The sequence below is a fragment of the Pelophylax lessonae genome (genome assembly GCF_965119305.1).
Source record: "Pelophylax lessonae genome assembly, chromosome: 2".
NCBI classification, from domain to species: domain Eukaryota; kingdom Metazoa; phylum Chordata; class Amphibia; order Anura; family Ranidae; genus Pelophylax; species Pelophylax lessonae.
This window is the reverse complement of record NC_138769.1, coordinates 8,549,186-8,568,023: the sequence shown is the minus strand read 5'-3', so window position 1 is coordinate 8,568,023 and position 18,838 is coordinate 8,549,186. Positions and strand designations below refer to the sequence as shown.

The window sequence follows — 18,838 nt, the reverse complement described above, 5'->3', positions numbered from 1 at the left end:
TACGATAGGCTAAACCTAGAGTATTGTTGGAGGACGAGCCCACGGCTTGTGGAGTGTTCTGTCTGTACTTTTTTTACTAAACGTGAGTGTTTTTATTGCCTTTATAATAAATCTATGGTTGAACGATATCACACTATGTGGAGCCTTTCTTCTTCCACATACCCATTTAGCAAGGTGATACCCGGATCATTTATTGGACCAATGCTAACCAAAACAACATCTACCATAAAGGGTCAGTATCTGAAACCATCCTAGGAGGCATTCTGGAGGATTTAGCTTGCCTAGTCTATATCCATCTATTCAACACTGTAACCTTACAGCAGTAAGGTGAGGGAATAGCATACACAGAGGTGTCATCACAATGGAATTTGAGACATCAACCACTTCACTTACTTGGTGTTGGGATTCCACACAGTCCTAGTTTCCAAAGTGGTTGGTGTCTCAAATTCCAATGTGATAACACCTCTGTGTATGCTATTCTCTCACCTTAGTGCTGTAAGGTTACAGTGTTGAAAAGATGGGATAAAGACTAGGCAAGCTAAATCCTCCTGATCCCCTGATAAAGTCATGTGGGTCATTGGCTAAAAAAAACAGCATTATTTTGAAATAGTACTCTAATCACACACACACAATCCTTGATTTCAGAAATATGTTTACAGTTCAAATTCAAATGGAATTCGATGTAAAATTTGATTCAAATTTCAATTCGAATTTTTGGAAGTTCAGATGAATTTTGTTTTGTTATTTGGAGCATTCAGTAAACTTTGTTTATAATGTAATTTGGATATTCGGACATATCTAAAAACTCCAAATAACGATAAATTTGCCTGAATATTTATTCAAAATGCAACGAACCGCACATCTCTAATCAATTCTTGACTCAGACACTTTTAGAAATGTCTCCCAGAGACCAACACCCAAAATTCCCTGACATCTACCTGTTACTGGTGATTCCAAAGAAGAACCCTTCACTTCTGATTTCACATCATTCCCTGTTTTTGTTTCTCCTTAAAACACGTGAAAGAAGAAATATTAGTCAAAGAATTTATGAATTGTTCTCTCTAACAATTTACATAAGAGTCCCTCAATGGTCACACATTAAAGTGTAGTAAACGCCAAACCCTAGAGTTGCCTTCATACCAGTGGCGGCTGGTGCTCAAAATTTTTGGGGGAGCGCAAACAGAAAAATGAGTGACCAGCGTGCCCCCAATCAATGCAGAATGCCACACCATTGCCCCCAATCAATGCAGAGTGCCACAGCATGCCCCCCAATCAATGCAGAGTGCCACAGCATGCCCCCCAATCAATGCAGAATGCCATAGCGTGCCCCCCAATCAATGCAGAGCGCCACAGTGTGCCCCCAATCAATGCAGAGCACCACAGCGTGCCCCCCAATCATTGCAGAGCGCCACAGCATTGTCCCCAATCATTGCAGAGCGCCACAGCATTGTCCCCAATCAATGCAGAGAGCCACAGCATTGTCCCCAATCATTGCAGAGCGCCACAGCATTGTCCCCAATCATTGCAGAGCGCCACAGCATTGTCCCCAATCAATGCAGAGCACCACAGCGTGCCCCCTTCAATGCAGTGTGGGCTTCCCCCCTTCCCCCCCCCCCCCCGAGACCAATGCACTTACCTGGCGGCGGCCTCCTCTTCAGTCCCGGCAGCGGTGGCTTTTCCTCACTCTGTCCCCCGGCACGTCTCCACGAGTCCTTACGCTCCCGCCTCCTCCTTGGCCAAAGGCAAGGGGTTTGCCTTGCGGCCAATAAGGAAGCGCGTATCAGACGCGCTTCCTCATTGGCCAGGAGGAGGATCGGTGTGGCAAAAGCGAATTTTCATTCGCTATTGTCACACAATGGGTGAGCTCGGGACGCAGTGCTCTGCGCCCCGGGTCCACCCTTTGCATCGCCCTATTAGAGCCTCTGGCTCTAATCAGGTGATGTAAAAAAAAATCCCCATTAAGCTCCATGCGTCTGGCGGCCTGCATGCAGATTAGGGGGCCGGACGCATGGATGGAGGGGCGGCGCCCCTGCGCCCCCAACACACTGGCCGCCACTGCTTCATACAACTGGAAATATAACATGAAAATATTGACTTGACCCTTCTACAATGGGGCCTCTTTATTAGTCAGAACAATCTTTTCTTAGAGAGATGCAAGAATTTTGTCTTTCGAACTGGAAGCTATCTTCTGAACGGGATAGCCGTACTAATCAATCTTTGAGAGGAAGTTACATAAACCTGGAGAGCGGTCAGATGAGGAAAGTGTAAAACAGTTCCGGAGAAGGTTGTCTAGAGACCCACTAACACCCAAAATTCCCTGACACCTACCCGATCCTGGTGATTCCAAAGAACTCTTCTCTTCCGATTTCACATAATTTCCAACTTTTGTTTCTCCTTCCAACATGTGAAAGAAGAAATATTAGTCAAAGAATGTATGAATTTCATTCTCTAACAATTTACATAACAGTCCTTCAATGATCACACAATAAATTGTAGTAAAAGCCAAACCCTAGAGTTGCCTTCATATAATTTTCCTTTATGATTCATAGTATTTACAGAATCCCCAAACATGGGGCATTTAACATGAAAATATTGACTTGACCCTTTTACAATGTAGCCTCTTTATTAGTCAGAACAATCTTTTCCTAGAGAGGTGCAAGAATTTTGTCTTTGGAACTGGAAGCCATCATTTGCATGGGATAGCCGTACTAATCAATCTTTGAGAGGAAGTCGCATAAACCTGGAGAGCGGTCAGATGAGGAAAGAGTAAAACAATTCAGGAGAAGGTTGTCCAGGGGTACCTTGCAGAAGACAACAATGCGCAATATTCCAAAATCATATCGCAGAACTGCCCTAAAGGCACATTTCAACCTAAATCTTAGTTCACTTTTTGCTCTCATCCATAATAGCATGACTAATTCATCAACTAGAAGAAGTAGGGCTTTTTTTCAGCGGGAACGTGGAAGAACGCAGTTCCGGCACCTTCAGCACTGAATGTATATAATAGCATGGGGTGTGGGGTGTGCTGGAGGGTCTTTTGATGCTGGCTGCTAGGGGATCTATTGTCACTGGTGGGGATCTGTTTTTGTTTGGGGGTCTATTGTTGCTGGTGGGGGATATATTGTTGCTGGGGGGGTCTTATGTTGCAGGGAGTCTTATGTTGCTGGCAAGGATCTACTGTTGAGGGAGAGGTCTATTGTTGCTGGCTGCTGGGGGATCTGTTGTTGCTGCTGGGCATTTTTAATGTTGCTTTGGTGGACCCTTTGTTGCTGGGTGTTGTATTTTGCTGTCGGTGGTCTATTGTTGCTGTGTGGGTTGCCTGTTGTTGCTGGGGTCTATTGTTTTATGAGGGATCTATTGTTGTGTGGGGTCTGTTGTTGCTGGGGTGGGATCTATCGTTTTGTGTGGATCCATTGTTGCTAGGGTGGGGTCTATTGTTGCTGGAGTCTGGTCTATTGTTGCTGGGGTAGGGTCTATCATTGTGTGGGGTCTCGTGTTGCTGGGGTGGGATTCTTTTTTTGCTGGGGAGGACTTTATTGTCCCTAACTACAGGGGATCTACAGTATTTTACTGCTTTTCTTGTTCTCATTAACAAGTTACATCCAAATTACTTGGCATCACAAAATTATACTTGGTTCTGTATTCTCTATAAGGGGTGGTACTGGGAGGAGGGTAGAGGGTGGAACCAAGGGATGATGCTCAGAGGTGGGTAGGGGGCGGAGACAAGGGAGGACTCAGAAGAGGGGGAGTTCCTGCACCTATTCTCTGAGAAACAAAGCCGTGAGAAGAAGTAACGTATCCTGGAGCTAAGAACAGTCAGTTGAGGTAAGTGTAATTCTGTGACTGTGTTATACATATATACAACTGAACCCATTCATGAAGCTATCTGAGACAGTCAACCATGACAGCCAACCAGAGTCTCACTTTCATCCTCTCAAACAATATAGAGAGACTCTGGTTGCTGTGATTGGTTGGCTCATGATCAATTCTTCACTTAGACGCTTTTATAAATATGATCCAGAGACACCCCGGCACCCACCTGTTCCCCGACACCCACCTGTTCCCCGACACCCACCTGTTCCCTGATGCCCACCTGTTCCTGGGGCATCCAAAGAAGAACTCTTCTCTTCTGATTTCACATCATCGCCATCTTCTGTTTTCTCTTAAATCATGTGAAAGAAGAAATATTTGTCAATCATCAAGTGAATTGTCCTCTTTAATAATTTACATTGATGTAGTCCTTCCATGTCCACAAGCCAAAAACTAGGAATAATTTTCCTTTATGACACATGGGGGTTAATTTACTAAAACTGGAGAATGCTAAATCTGGTGCAGCTCTGCATAGTAGTCAATCGGCTTCCAAGTTTTTTTTTTTTTTTTTTTGTGAAAGCTTAAATGAAGCTGAAGATAGAAGCTGATTGGCCACCATGCACAGCTGTACCAGATTTTTCATTCTCCGGTTTTAGTAAATCAACTCAATCGTGCTTCTGGAACCCCCAAAAACTTGGAGCATTCAACTTGGAAAAATTGACATGACCCTTCTACAATATGGCCTCTTTATTTGTCAGAACAATAATTAGAGAAGTGCAAGAGTTTTGTTTTTCGGAACTGGAAGCCATCATCTTCATGGGATAACCATGCTCATCAAATACTGAAAGAAAGTTACATATAGTTACATTGTTACATACAGTATCTCACAAAAGTGAGTACACCCCTCACATTTTTGTAAATATTTTATTCTATCTTTTCATGTGACAATACTGAAGAAATGACACTTTGCTACAATGTAAAGTAGTGAGTGTACAGCTTGTATAACAGTGTAAATTTGATGACCCCTCAAAATAACTCAACACACAGCCATTAATGTCTAAACCGCTGGCAACAAAAGTGAGTACACCCCCAAGTGAAAATGTCCAAATTGGGCCCAAAGTGTCAGTATTTTGTGTGGCCACCATTATTTTCCAGCACTGCCTTAACCCTCTTGGGCATGGAGTTCACCAGAGCTTCACAGGTTGCCACTGGAGTCCACTTCCACTCCTCCATGATGACATCACAGAGCTGGTGGATGTTAGAGATCTTGTGCTCCTCCACCTTCCATTTGAAGATGCCCCACAGATGCTCAATAGGGTTTAGGTCTGGAGACATGCTTGGCCAGTCCATCACCTTTACCCTCAGCTTCTTTAGCAAGGCAGTGGTCATCTTGGAGGTGTGTTTGGGGTCGTTCTCATGTTGGAATACTGCCCTGTGGCCCAGTCTCTGAAGGGAGGGGATCATGCTTTGCTTCAGTATATCACAGTACATGTTGGCATTTATTGTTCCTCAATGAACTGTAGCTCCCAAGTGCTGGCAGCAATCATGCAGCCCCAGACCATGACATTCCCACCACCATGCTTGACTGTAGGCAAGACACACTTGTCTTTGTACTCCTCACCCGGTTGCCGCCACAGACGCTTGACACTATCTTAACCAAATACGTTTATCTTGGTCTCATCAGACCACAGGGCGTGGTTCCAGTATTCCATGTCCTTAGTCTGCTTGTCTTCATCAAACTGTTTGTGGGCTTTCTTGTGCATCATCTTTAGAAGAGGCTTCCTTCTGGTGTAATGATTTGCGAACCTCAATCAGGCTCAAAATAGATTTCTGCTGCTGGGTCTAATTAGGTAATTGTAGTGCATGCATTAGGAGATCACACTGACAAACGTTGTTCAGGTAAATGATACTTCCTGTTTATTTCTAATGTACAGCGAGTTAAATAGTTAGTAGGCGGTGTCATATGTTAGTACGTCATAAGCATAATATTAGCATAATACTGATTATTTGCAGCTTTCTGATTAGTCATGTCCATTATAAAGTAACTCTCTTCGAGTTTATGAATGTTATCTTCAAGGAAGGGCTTCGTCCTAAAGCGCTTTCTTCCTCACAAAATTCCATTTCGATGGAGGGGGTATCTAGTAACGGCCATTTTGAGTAAGGAAGACAGAAAAAAAGATGTGTACATGTACAGAGAAACAGACATAGAAAAATAGACATTTTGCTTAATTCACAAATGTTCATTGCATTCCTTCACATTCCCCTCTAAAATGGCTATATTTCTTCTGTCCCCCATACTAAAGCGCCTGCTCACCTGGCCCATACTCCTCCGCAACTTTTTTAGGGCTGTACATAAAGAGCAGTAACTAGTTCACTACCCCCCTCAATACAGCCTGGAGAGGGCAGTCAGGTGCTATCTATCCCTACAACCCTATAGAATTGTGAAATTATGAACAGGGAGTGACTGTAGAGGGGTAAAGGGTTTGTCCTCTTCCATCATAAGGCGGTCTTCTTCTTCTTGGTGGAGAAATGTAGGTGTGCTATTGTCTACAGCTTTGCTCAGTACTGTTACCAGTACTGAGCAGCTGTTATCAGTACTGTTACTCCTACCTGGGCGAGCACCTTCTGCCACCCACTCATCCAGCTAAAATATTGATCCCAAGGGTCTGTAATACCTGGGTTCTTCTTCAACTCAAACGACAGATCTTCCAATTTCTTTATAGCTAGAGTAACTTTACCATTTGGGCCAATGTTGTCAATGGTTTTTTTTCTACCAAATTACAGACACCTCCTTTCTCCGCTAAAACCATGTCTAAGGCTATCCGGTTCTGGAGCGACGAAGAGGGGGCTAACTGGTCAGCGATTCCCTGGAGGGCATCCCTGGTGTAATTCACGAATCTCTGTTGGTTATAATATATGTAGTTAACCCAATCTACATTCTTGTTGACAGTTATTATGGGGAGCAAAGACTCAAAACCAGCTTTTACCTGATCCCTGGCTTTGAATTTATCTGGGACCCCCCTCGGGACCCTTATGGCATCTATTTACACATGAGGATCATAGCTTCCAGAGGGAGCTGCTCGCTTCCTCTTGTGGTTGGGTGCTGGTTCAGTGTATTTATCAGGGGTATTATACTACAAAGATCAAAAGTAAACGTAACCACTTGTGTGCTGGATGAATTGTACCAAAATGTAGTGACACCATGTGTCTTAGTAATGGCCGCCTGTTGAGTACCTGTTTTGGTGATAATCACCTGCTGAGCTTTTATCAAACTTATAAGAAAAAAGGATATTTGTGCTGCCAGTAGGATCTTGTCTTCAGGAGATTGGGCTGTCTTGCAGTGAAAGGCGTGTATCCAGGTGCTTTTCCCTTCTAGCTCGACTGATGTAGCTGTAGTCAGCAGCACCTGGAATGGTCCTTTGTATCAGGGATCAAGTGAATTTTTCCTTGTGAATTTCTTCACTAACACCCAGTCTCCTGGTTGAAGACTGTGGGTTCCGAGTCTGTCTCTGGATCTGGAATGAAGGAAAATACTCGAGAATGGATATTAGTTAAGGCTTTAGACAAATACGTATGTAACATAACAAGTTAACACATCGGAACTTGTAACTGCAACTGCTGTGGGGAGTAACAGCCAAGTCTGGGGGCTGAACCAAACAAAATTTCATAGGGAGACAGGGCATGTTTCCCCCGGGGGGTGTGTCTGACACTGAACAGGGCAATAGGCAAACTGTCTGGTCAACTCATGTTAGTCTCTTGGGCCATCTTTAACATCCTGTTCTTTAGAGTCCCATTCATCCTTTGTACCTAACCACTACTTTGAGGGTGGTGTGGGGTGTGTAAAGCCAACTGAACTCCCAGTGCTGCCCAAATCTCTTTTGTTAGGGTTGCTGTGAAAGCTGGGCCCTGATCGCTCTTATCACCTCTGGGACCCAAAATCTACACACTATCTCACTAAGTAGTTTTTTTAGCTGTGGTTTTAGCTGTCATGTTTGTGACTGCGTAGGCTCCTGGCCAGCCTGAGAACATGTCCACCACCACTAGGGCGTATTCATATCGGCAGCTTTTTGGCATTTGTAGGTGATCAATGTGTATCCTCTGGGACGGATATAAAGGGTTTCGCCAAATGTTTCTGCGGTGTCTTTTCTGTCCTCCCCGTCTTTCGTATTCTGCTCCTTTGTCGATCCATTCCAGCTTTCTTCTGTGTGAGCCGCCCCTTGCATAGAGGCTAGGTATAGTCTGTCAGATGGCACATGCACTGCCAAAGGCCTCTGCACTGGGGACTTTCTCTCCTCTTCAGCCGCTTCGGCCGTTTTTCGTTGGTTTGTTGCTGCTTGTTTAGCCGCTTTATCCGCCATGTGGTTTCCTCTGGCTTCTTCAGAATTCAGCTTGCCATGTGCTTTAACCTTCAAGACAGCCACTTGTTCCGGTAGGAGTAGTGCATCCATTAAATCTTTGATGGCAGGACCATGTTTCACCGGTGTTCCAGCCGCTGTCAGGAACCCTCTAGCTCTCCAGATGATACCAAAATCATGAGCTACTCCAAGGGCGTATCTTGAGTCTGTGTAAATGTCGGCTCTTTTGCCTTCTGCTATCTTGCACGCTGAAGTGAGGGCTTGAAGCTCTGCTTCCTGGGCAGATACAATTGGTGGTAATGCTACTGCTTGTAGGATTTCAAATTCAGAGGTCAAGGCATAACCTGTGTGGTACTTGCCTCCATCTGTATATCTGGATCCGTCCACAAAAAAGTGTGTAGTCAGGGTTTTCCAGAGGAATTGCACTCACTGTAGGGAGATATGTGGTTTTCAAACACAGAACGGCAGAAGGGTGGCTGGGTTGAGAGTGAGACCCCTTTGGAGGGTCACGTTGTCAGGAAGTAGGAGGGAGATTTGCAGCCGTAGATGTCTGGTCGTGGACAGGTGTCGGAGTTGCACCTGATTTAAGATGCCAGCAATGTCATGCGGTGCCAGAAGAAGCAGGAGTGCTTGGGCAGCAAAGACAGCTGTTAGACAGGAAGGACCACCCCTGGCCACGGGGTCTAAGTGGCAAGAATAGTACCCAATGGGTCTAGTATGTCCTCCATGTTCCTGAGCCAGGACCCCTGTGGCGTGGCCATTCTTCTCCGACACAAACAGTTTGAAGAGTTTCTCATAATCGGGAAGGCCCAAAGCAGGAGCTGTGGATATTGCTTGCTTCAGCAGAATAAAATTGTCCAGGGCCTCGTTTGACGGGGTAAATGGCACGGACTTGAGAGCATCATAGAGTGGTTGCATGAGGATTGATGCATCAGATATCCACGCCCTGCAGTAAGATATGAGTCCAAGAAAGGCATGCAGTGGTTTAGCTGCTTTTGGTTGAAGAATATTCTGGATTGCAGCTACTCGGTCTGATGTGATATGTCTTGTGCTTTTAGAAATGCAGTGGCCTAAAAAGGTGACAGTCTTGGAACACCACTGTATTTTCTCTTTGGAGGCCTTACAGCCTTGTTCCGCAAGGTAGCATAGTAGACTTTCTGAATTTTATTCAGCAGCGGGGTAGTCATCTGCACAGAGAAGAGTCACTGTAGGGTGTTCCTGTTGCCAGGTATCAAGGATGGAGGTTATGGCTTTGGCAAATTGGCTTGGAAATCTTGGACCATTCTGTATTTCTCTGGTTCACCTTTTGGGGTACGTTTCTTCACTAGGAACAAAGGTAGGTTGCATTCAGAAGTACAGGGTATCAAAGCTCCGTTAGTCACAAGGGTCTCAACCTGCTTTGAGATAGCTACGGATTGAGCTGGTTTCAAGGGGTACTGTGGTTTTCTAGGTAGGAGTGCCCCAGGTTTTAGTTGCACCATGACTGGTGGTACTTTTAAGTGATCAATGTCTTCCGGTTCTGTGGACCATAGGCATGCAGGGATCCTGCCAAGTACTTCCTGTTGGATTGAACTTGGAGTTGTCGTTTCATGGAGTGTCATCATGAGAGGCAGAGAACACATCACTTGGCAGATGAGTCTTGTAAGGATAGGGGAGTATGTAGCTTCACTCCTCCTTCGGGCATAAAAATGACTGAGGCCTGTAGTCCCGATAGCGCATCAGCTCCTAGCAGATTCAAGGGGCATGTAGAAGACACCACAAATCTGGCAAGCAAATCAGGAAATGTCCCCACTCGGAGTGGCTCAGTAAGGGGACTAGGTAAATTTCTTGTAGCTGCACTATCCTGTGGTAGAGAGGCATTGGCTGCATTTCTGGGTCAGGCAGACAGTCATTAAGGTCGCTGTTTGTGATGGGGTTAAATAATCGGGTGCCCTTGTCACCTGCGGTTGGTCGTCCCAGTCGGATGTGTCTCCATCACTAGTATATTGGACCTGTAATCCAGGGAGGATGGGAGTGTGGTAGAAACCATCCTGGTTTAGAACAGGGAGAATTGGATATAGGCCTTTGTTAGGCCTTCCTGGTGTACCAAGATGGCCGTCTGCAGGAACTGTACCGGGCAGGGCAGGAAGTGAGGACATGACTGCACCAAGATGGCCGTCTGCAGGAACTGTCACAGTGGGTTGCGTTTGAGTAGGAGTGGTGTGAGGATAATGGGTAGTAGGTGGAGAGTAAGGACCCTCCCCTTTATCTCTCCAGACGCCATTATAGGGCGGGGGCTTATTGGCTTTAGAATCGACTTTATGATACACATACATCATGCAATTTCCGACCTTGATCGTCATCTTTCTTAGCTTCTACGATCCATCATTCGTTATGCAATTTCTTAGCCGTTCTCACACAGCATTCCTTTCTGTTCTGTTATCAGCGTACGCTGCTACTTCTATGGTTGCTCTGGCTGCAGCCTGTCAGCACGGTTTTGTTTGAACTCACAAACCTTTGCCAACTTTAGATAACATTTTAACTGCTTTACCACCTTTCTTTTACAATATCATATGCAAGCATTCCCTTCTCCGGTTTGCTAATATGCTGACCCCTCACTCTTTTCTGTTCTTCTGCCGCCGTCTCAGCTGACGGCCGGAGGGGGCAGTACTGGTGACTAATGGGTTAACATGATTTGAAACTTTTGGCTTCGTGCCAATTTTCAAAACTCCGACCAGGGGTGACCAGAGCTGACCAGAGGTTCCCCTCCTGCAATAGAGGATACCCCCAAACATCACTTAAATACTATAATAAGATAAATAAGATAAAAATTTTATCTAATTTAAAACTTTTGGCTCAGTGCCAATAGTGTTCAATGGTCACGTTAATTGCTGTAACCCTTGATGTCCAAAAAATAATTCTATAACTAATACAGGAACAAAGATATTTACATTTGAACCCTTTCTTGGCAAGTAGCCAATTTTCTAAATTTTGCACCAAAGCTCCCCTTCACATAGGGAACCATTTGCAAAATGTCATTTTTCATTATCTATAATTCTATAAAAAATAACCTCAAAGTATCCTGCCAACTACGGCAATGTATGTTTTTTGTGATAAAACCGTGTTTTTATCTACTACTGCTACGCTCTCTGTCAAACAAGGTAGACACAAGTTTATAAATGTCAAAAAAATTTAATGTTATAGAGATAATTGTATATACGTATGAATGCTAGACCCGTTAGTTCTACGCTGCTTACGCTGCTCACACCGCTCGGTGCAGAAAATACCCCCTCCCTTTTTCTCACGAGAAGAATGTACCAGCTGCAAGCGGGGGAGTTTACCTAAAAACAGCACAAGTCTCAGAAAGACTACCAGGGACACACAGAAGGGAAGGGGGGTTGGATTGGAAAAATGTAAAATTTAACCCCTTCCCCCTCTCCGTCTGTCTCTCTCTTTCTGTTTCCCGTAGCAACCCCAAACCTGATTGGATTTATCTGTGCAATAATGTACGTTTAATTTCACAACACACACAGGACAAAACATAACTCCTGTCATCTCTCTCGTGTCATGTGACCTCAACAGCTGATCAAACCCTCAGGGGGGGGTCCTTCCATCAGTCAACCCCCCCTCCCGAGTAATTGTTGTAAGGTCCATCTTTTCAAGGGCAGACAGCTAACTTGAATCCCAGGCACTCTTACAACTATTCTTTCAATCTGCTGAGATACACTTCAAACAAAACAGACACTGAAGACATTACTCCTGCCTCCCCTAGTGTCGGGTATCCTCCTGCAGCTGAGCTAAACCCTCAGGGGGTCCTTCAATCAGTCAACCCCCCGAGTAACCCATCCCGAAGGACGTACATTGCAAATATTCGTCTTTTTCAAAGGCAGAAAGCTCACTTGAATCCCAAGGGCAGGCAGCTCACCTGAGGACACACAAATGCAACCTTCTTTCATCCTGCAGAGTCCCAATCACTCAGGGTGGCAGACACTGAACAAACAATATACAGCCAGCAGAAATCTTACGGCAGGTTAATAAAAACAGCCCCAGGCGAGGAATAAAAGATTGCCTGCCTCTGAAACGTCCTTTGAAAAGCCGTCAAGATTGGTGACAAGATAAGACAGAGACAAGTCGTACAGTGGTAAAATTAAAAGTACCTACCGTACTCTCAGGGGTGCGCAAGTCCCTCTTGGTCTGTCTCATCCAGTCTCCAAACCTCCTACGCGGCTTTTCGTCGGACGAACCTGGGGGTCCCACGTTTGGGCGCCAAAATGTAATGATTCCCGAAACCGCAATCAGGCTCAAAATAGATTTCTGCTGCTTGGTCTAATTAGGTAATTGTAGTGCATGTACGAGGAGATCACACTGACACACGTTGTTCAGGTAAATGATACTTCCTGTTTATTTCTAATGTACAGAGAGTTAAATAGTTAGTAGGCGGTGTCATATGTTAGTATGTTCCTTCATAGTTCCGGTTCACAGGCAGAGTGATATCAAATGCACTCTGCCTGTGAGAGGAGGAGCCGTATAGAAAGCGGGCGGCAGCAGCAGAGAGCAAAGCCGCTGCTTCCTCTGTACGGCTCCTTCTCTTACAGGCGGAGTGCATTTGATATCACTCCGCCTGTGAGCCGGAACTATGAAGGATGCGGCGGCTCCATTCCCTCACTGCAGCGGCGGCGTGTGACGTCACAGGTTGCTAGACGCCGGGCAGCCGGTGATCTAGCAACCAGTAATTAAATAAAGTAGGCAGCGGTCCAGATCTAAGAGCGTCGGGGTCCGGGCGCAGCCCGGAGTCCGCCTATTGAGGACCTGGGGTCTAGGCCATCTTTATGTAGAGCAACAATTTTTTTTTTTCAGATCCTCAGAGAGTTCTTTGCCATGAGGTGCCATGTTGAACTTCCAGTGACCAGTATGAGAGAGTGAGAGCGATAACACCAAATTTAGCACACGTGCTCCCTTGTAACACTAACGAGTCACATGACACCAGGGAGGGAAAATTACTAATTGGACCCAATTTGGACATTGTCACTTAGGGGGGTACTTACTTTTGTTGCCAGCGGTTTAGGCATTATTGGCTGTGTGTTGAGTTATTTAGAGGGGACAGCAAATTTACACTGTTATACAAGCTGTACACTCACTACTTTACATTGTAGCAAAGTGTCATTTCTTCAGTGTTGTCACATGAAAAGATAGAATAAAATATTTCCAAAAATGTGAGGGGTGTACTCACTTTTGTGAGATACTGTAGTTAGTTAGGTTGAAAAAAGACACAAGTCCATCTGGCTCAACCAATAAAAAAAAATAATAATAATAAAACCCAACCATACAATCCCATATACACAATCCTATACCCACAGTTGATCCAGAGGAAGGCGAAAAAACCCAGCAAAAGCATGATCCAATTTGCTCCAGTAGGGGAAAAAAAAAGTAACGTATCCTGGAGCTAAGAACAGTCAGATGAGGTAAGTGTAATTCTGTGATAGTGTGATACAAATGTATATATCTCTCACAACTGAACCCATTCATGAAAACATCCGTGTGGCAGCCAACCAGAGTCTCCCAATATCCTCTAAAACAAAACAGACAAACCGACACCCACCATTCTCTGACACCTACCCGTTACTGGTGATTGCAAAGAAGAACCCTTCACTTCTGATTTCATATCATTCCCAGATTCTGTTTCTCCTTAAAACACGTGAAAGAAGAAATATTAGTCAAAGAATGTATAAATTGCTCTCTCTAACAATTTACATAAAAAGTATCTCTTTGGCCACACTTTAAAGTGTAGTAAAAGCCAAACCCTAGAGTTGCCTTTAAATATCTTTCCATTATGATTCATAAAATTTACGGAAACCCCCAAACTTGGGGCCTTTACCATGAAAATATTGACTTGACCCTTCCACAATGTGACCTCTTTATTAGTCAGAACAATCTTTTATTAGAGAGATGCAAGAATTTTGTCTTTCGAATTGGAAGCTGTTAGGGACTTTTGAAACGAATGTCTAGATGGACTTCCTACGAATATTCGGAACACACAGAGACAGACACGAGGGCAGAGTCAAAGCATGTTCGTTTATTTCAGGAAATGTCCTGAGCATATTTATATATATATATATATATATATATATATATATATATATATATATATATATATATAGAACAGAAAAATGAATTTCACAATAAGGGGCTTGGTTTCAGTATAACTTACAACCACATGATACGTTTTGGCATACTACACAAGTTTAAACTTTTCCCATAACAAATTTACCTATCAGGATGTTCTTATGTGCAACTATTTCTGCAGAGTCAGACATAGCCGAACAAACAAGATGTTATGACTATAAATCAGGCACAATTGCAGGAATAATGGAGAAAAATATAGAGCATGAAAACACCATTAACCCTTCAGAAGCCATCATCTGCAAGGGATTGCAGAGAAAAACAGGTCATGGGTGGTCGTGCGGGGGGTGGGGCGACATATTGTAGTAGTTTTGGAAGTGTTTACCGGCTTTAGAGCTGCTTGTATCACTTCCACATTAAAAGCTGACAGTCGGCTCTACTAAAGTACACACACTCCAGGTAAGTATAGTGGCCAAAAACACATGGCTGCAGCAAGGTTAAAAATCCAAAACCCCAGCATGTGGCTGGGGATTTTTATTTTACTGCCCCCCCCCATCCTGGCGCCTTCAGGCAGCTGCCTAAGCTGCATTATGCTGGCACCGGCCTTTATGTCCATGCTAAAGAGTATTGAAGGGGTGCAAGAATTTTGTCTTTTGGAACTAGAAGCCATCATCGGCATTCGATAGCCATACTCATCAAACTTTGAAAGAAAGTAAGGTATCCTGGGGCTAAAAAGATCAGAAGGGGGGTCCCTGTACCTATTCTCTGAGAAAAAAAAAAAGCCTGAGTAGAAGTAACAGATCCTGGAGCTAAGAACAGTCAGATGAGGTAAGCAGGGCTGGGACAAAGGGTGGGCAGAAGGGGCAGCTGCCCTGCGCACTGTGGCTTCATGTGAAGTGGGGAAGGCACTGTGAGAAGATTGGGGGGAGACGATTTGGGGAGCGCCAGGGGGTAAGAATTGTTCTAAGAAGGGTCATTTGGGTAGAACTGTTGTAATGGTGATTTAGGGGATTTGTGTTGGGATGAGAGAAGAGGATTTGCGCTATGAGCTGGAATTTGGTGGTTTGTGCTAGAAGAGGTGATATAGTGGAGGGGTGCTAGGAAGGGCACACTTTTTTTTTGAGGGGGGGTAATTGTGCTAGGAGGGAGAATTGGGGGGGGTTGTGCTGGGAGGGAGGATTAGGACATTTTGAGGGGTAGAGGATTTGTGTTAGGATGGGGGAATTCAGCAGGGGGCAGATTTGTCTTGGGAGGAGGGGAAACTATGCTTAGAGGGTAAGCATGCAGATGTGTGTTAAATTGTTGGGTTTTTTTTTTGGGGGGGGGGGGGGGTTTGCTGATACATAATGCTCATACATCTTGGGGGGGCGCAGTTTGGCATGATCACCCTGGGCTCTAGATGAACTTGTCCCGGCACTGGAGGTAAGTGTAATTCTGTGATACAATATATACATCACCCCCACAACTGAGCTCATTCATGAAACCATCCGAGACAGTCTGTGCTGCCACGTGACAACTAACCAATCTCTCATGTTATTCTCTAACACAGAATAGAGAGACTCCGATTGCTGTGATTGGTTGGGTCATTATCAATGATTGCCTCAGACACTTTCAGAAAAGTCACCCAGAGACACACCAACACCCCCAGTTCCCTAACACCTACCTGTTACTGGTGCATCCAAAGAAGAGCTCTTCATTTTTGATTTCACATCATTCCCAGATTCTGTTTCTTCTTAAAACGTGAAAATGTAAATATTAGTCAATCAGCACATAAATAATTTTCTCTAAAAATTGACATTGAACTAGTTCCTCTAAAGTGCTAAAGTATTTTAACCGCTTGCCGACCGCCCACAGTATATTTACTGCGGCAGTCAGCCCCTCCTGGGCAAAGCGACGTAGTACTACGTCCCTCACCCAGGAGCCTGCAAGGGGCGCGCGCGCGCCGCCGGAAGCACGCTCCCGCCCCCGCTCGTTCACTGAGGTCCCCGCACGAGTGACCGGCGGCTCTTATGTCCGCCGGTCACTCGCGATCTCCCTGTGGAGAGGGAGAAAGGCAGGCGGCTGATGTAAACAAAGCCGCCTGTCATTCTCCCTGATGTAACAGCAGAGATCATACGATCCTGCTATGTAGGATCGTATGTCTCTGTGCTTACATCACTAGCCACGCCCCTTTACAGTTAGAATCACGCCCCTAGGGACACACTTAAGCCCTTGATCACTAATAAAGTTAACCCCTTCCCTGCCAGTGTCATTTTTACAGTAGCAGTGCATATGTATAGCACTGATTACTGTAGTAATGTCACTGGTACCCCCAAAAGTGTCAAAAATGTTAGTCAGGGGTCCGATCTGTCTGCAGCAATGTCGCAGTCCCGCAAAAAAAAAATCGCAGATCGCCGCCATTACTAGTTAAAAAAAACAAACAATAAAAATGACAAATCTTTCCCTTAGTTAGTAAACGCAATAACTTTTGCGCAAACCAATCAAAATACGCTTATTGCGATTTTTTTTTACCAAAAATATGTAGCAGAAAACAAATTGGCCTAAAATGTTAAAAAATTTTGATTTTTACATTTTTTTTTGGGGGGGGGGGGTTTCATATAAAAAAAATGTAAAAAAATTGTTATTTTTTTCAAAATTGTCGCACAGGTGATCAAATACCACCAAGCTCTGTTTGTGGGAAAAAAAGACGTCAATTTCATTTGGGTACAGCGTCGCACGACCGCACAATTTTCCGTTAAATTGCGAAATAGGCCCTGGTCTTTGAGCAGGAAAATCCTCCGGGGCTTAAGTGGTTAAAAGCGGAAAACAAGAGTTGCCTTCATATAGTGCTTCTGGATCCTCCAAACTTGGGGCATTTAACGTGAAAACATTGACCCGACCTTCTACAACGTGGCCTCTTTAGAAGTCAGAACAATCTATTATTAGAGATTGCTGGAGCTTTGTCTTTCAGAACTGGAAGCCATTATTTGCATTTAGCACCCTCCTAGGTTGGTGCTAGTGAGGGCATGGCTCGGTTAGGTGGGGGGTGAGTGTAGCACCCTCCTAGGTAGGTGCTAGTGAAAGACTATAGTTTTTGGTTGTGGAAAACACTCGCGCCAAGGGGTAGGTGATATAAATGTGGTCAGGTTTTGGACAATGGGATTGCTGCTGTGAACAACCCCAAAGGGTAAGCAATGAAATAAATGTAATACTAAAAATATTACCCACAGCGCATATCCTTAAACAGAATAATAATGTGCTATGTGGTGTATTTAACCAAATAGTATGTGATACTGGATAAAAAAGAATAATACAATATGATAGCTCTTATAGCCGTGATGAATAACTTTTGGCTGCTTATTGGTATTATGTAATCGGTGTGTGCTCTGTCTGCATCCACCCTTATAAAGTGCTGGAACTGTGCTTAGTGTGACTTTGCAATCATATACCAAAATAATATATACATCAGCATAAATAACAATATCAAGTAAAAAGGTATACAAAAATTTGTATAAAAAACATTAAGGTCAGAGAAATACTAGTACTAAAAAAAATTACTAGTGCAAAAAGTGGGTGAAAATAATAGAATTTTTGTAAGAACTTACCGTAAAATTATTTTCTCTGAGTCCTCTGACAGTCGCCGCCCGATGGTATTAGCCTTCACTAATGGGTAATGGCGCACTCTGCAGGAGCAGGCTAGGCAGATAATTAATTATCAGGTTAATACGAAAAAACTTTTGTACTTCAGCACGCCACTAGGGGGCCACCCCACAGCCATTACCAGAAACCAATCTGATATTACTTCAGTTTCGTAGCAAGCAGTACCGGAAGGCAACAACCCCCAGATACAAAAACCAGAGGGGTGGGGGCGGCGACTGTCAGAGGACTCAGAGAAAATAATTTTACGGTAAGTTCTTACAAAAATTATATTTTCTCTTACATCCTCTGACAGTCGCCGCCCGATGGTATTAGCCTTTACTAATGGGACGTCCCAAAGCAGTGCAGGTATGAGGGGTGGGAAAGCAATGCAAACAGATAAGAAGGTAACACAAATAAGCAGGCTAATAACAACCTGAGCCCACAGTAAAAAACTGGAACAAACCCAGAAAAAACACCCCAATAAGGAAAGATGAGAAAAACAATGTCCCCTCAAACAACTGCCGCACTCAAGACTTTGCGGTCAAAAGAAGCATCCGAAGATGCCAAAATGTCAAGTTTGTAAAACTTTGTGAAAGTGTGCACTGACGACCATGTCGCCGTCTTGTACACCTGAGCCACATAAGCCTGATGGCGAAAAAGCCCAAGAGGCACTAACGTCTCGAGTAGAATGAGCCTTTACCGGGAAAGGAGAAACATGACCCTTGATGGAATAGGCCTGAACAATTGCCTGTCTGATCCATTTAGAAAAGGTCACCGCAGAGGCGGCCGATCCCTTCCGAGGTCCCTCAGGAAGAACAAATAGAGAATCAGACTGCCGAATCTACTCCGTGGCGGACAGGTAGACCTCAACCGCCCAGACCCCATCCAGAGAAAGCAAAGCAAACTCCTTAGGATGCTTGGGCCGTGCGCACAGTGAAGGCAACACGATATCCACA

The 18,838-nt window shown here is 44.4% G+C and overlaps 1 protein-coding gene and 2 pseudogenes across 3 annotated transcripts in view; 1 reads left to right on the top strand and 2 right to left on the bottom strand.

Annotated features, from left to right (window-relative positions):
• LOC309545902 overlaps positions 1 to 18,838 on the top strand; it is a 1,177,957-nt pseudogene that overhangs the window by 262,709 nt on the left and 896,410 nt on the right. The window lies entirely within an intron of this gene.
• Positions 1 to 18,838, bottom strand: part of LOC309545905 (uncharacterized protein) — a 146,645-nt gene that overhangs the window by 24,841 nt on the left and 102,966 nt on the right. Inside the window, exons 4-6 of the mRNA XM_082245326.1 lie at positions 15,928 to 15,996; positions 13,761 to 13,829; positions 4,094 to 4,162 (exon numbers count right to left, since the gene is read on the bottom strand). Coding sequence (XP_082101452.1) covers positions 4,094 to 4,162; positions 13,761 to 13,829; positions 15,928 to 15,996 — 207 coding nt within the window. The remainder of the gene's footprint in view (positions 1 to 4,093; positions 4,163 to 13,760; positions 13,830 to 15,927; positions 15,997 to 18,838) is intronic.
• On the bottom strand, positions 7,242 to 10,507 carry LOC309546593 (annotated as a pseudogene). The gene is made up of 3 exons: positions 10,496 to 10,507; positions 8,064 to 8,661; positions 7,242 to 7,325 (listed from the first exon to the last, which is right to left on the bottom strand). The product of its transcript is annotated as an uncharacterized misc_RNA (transcript).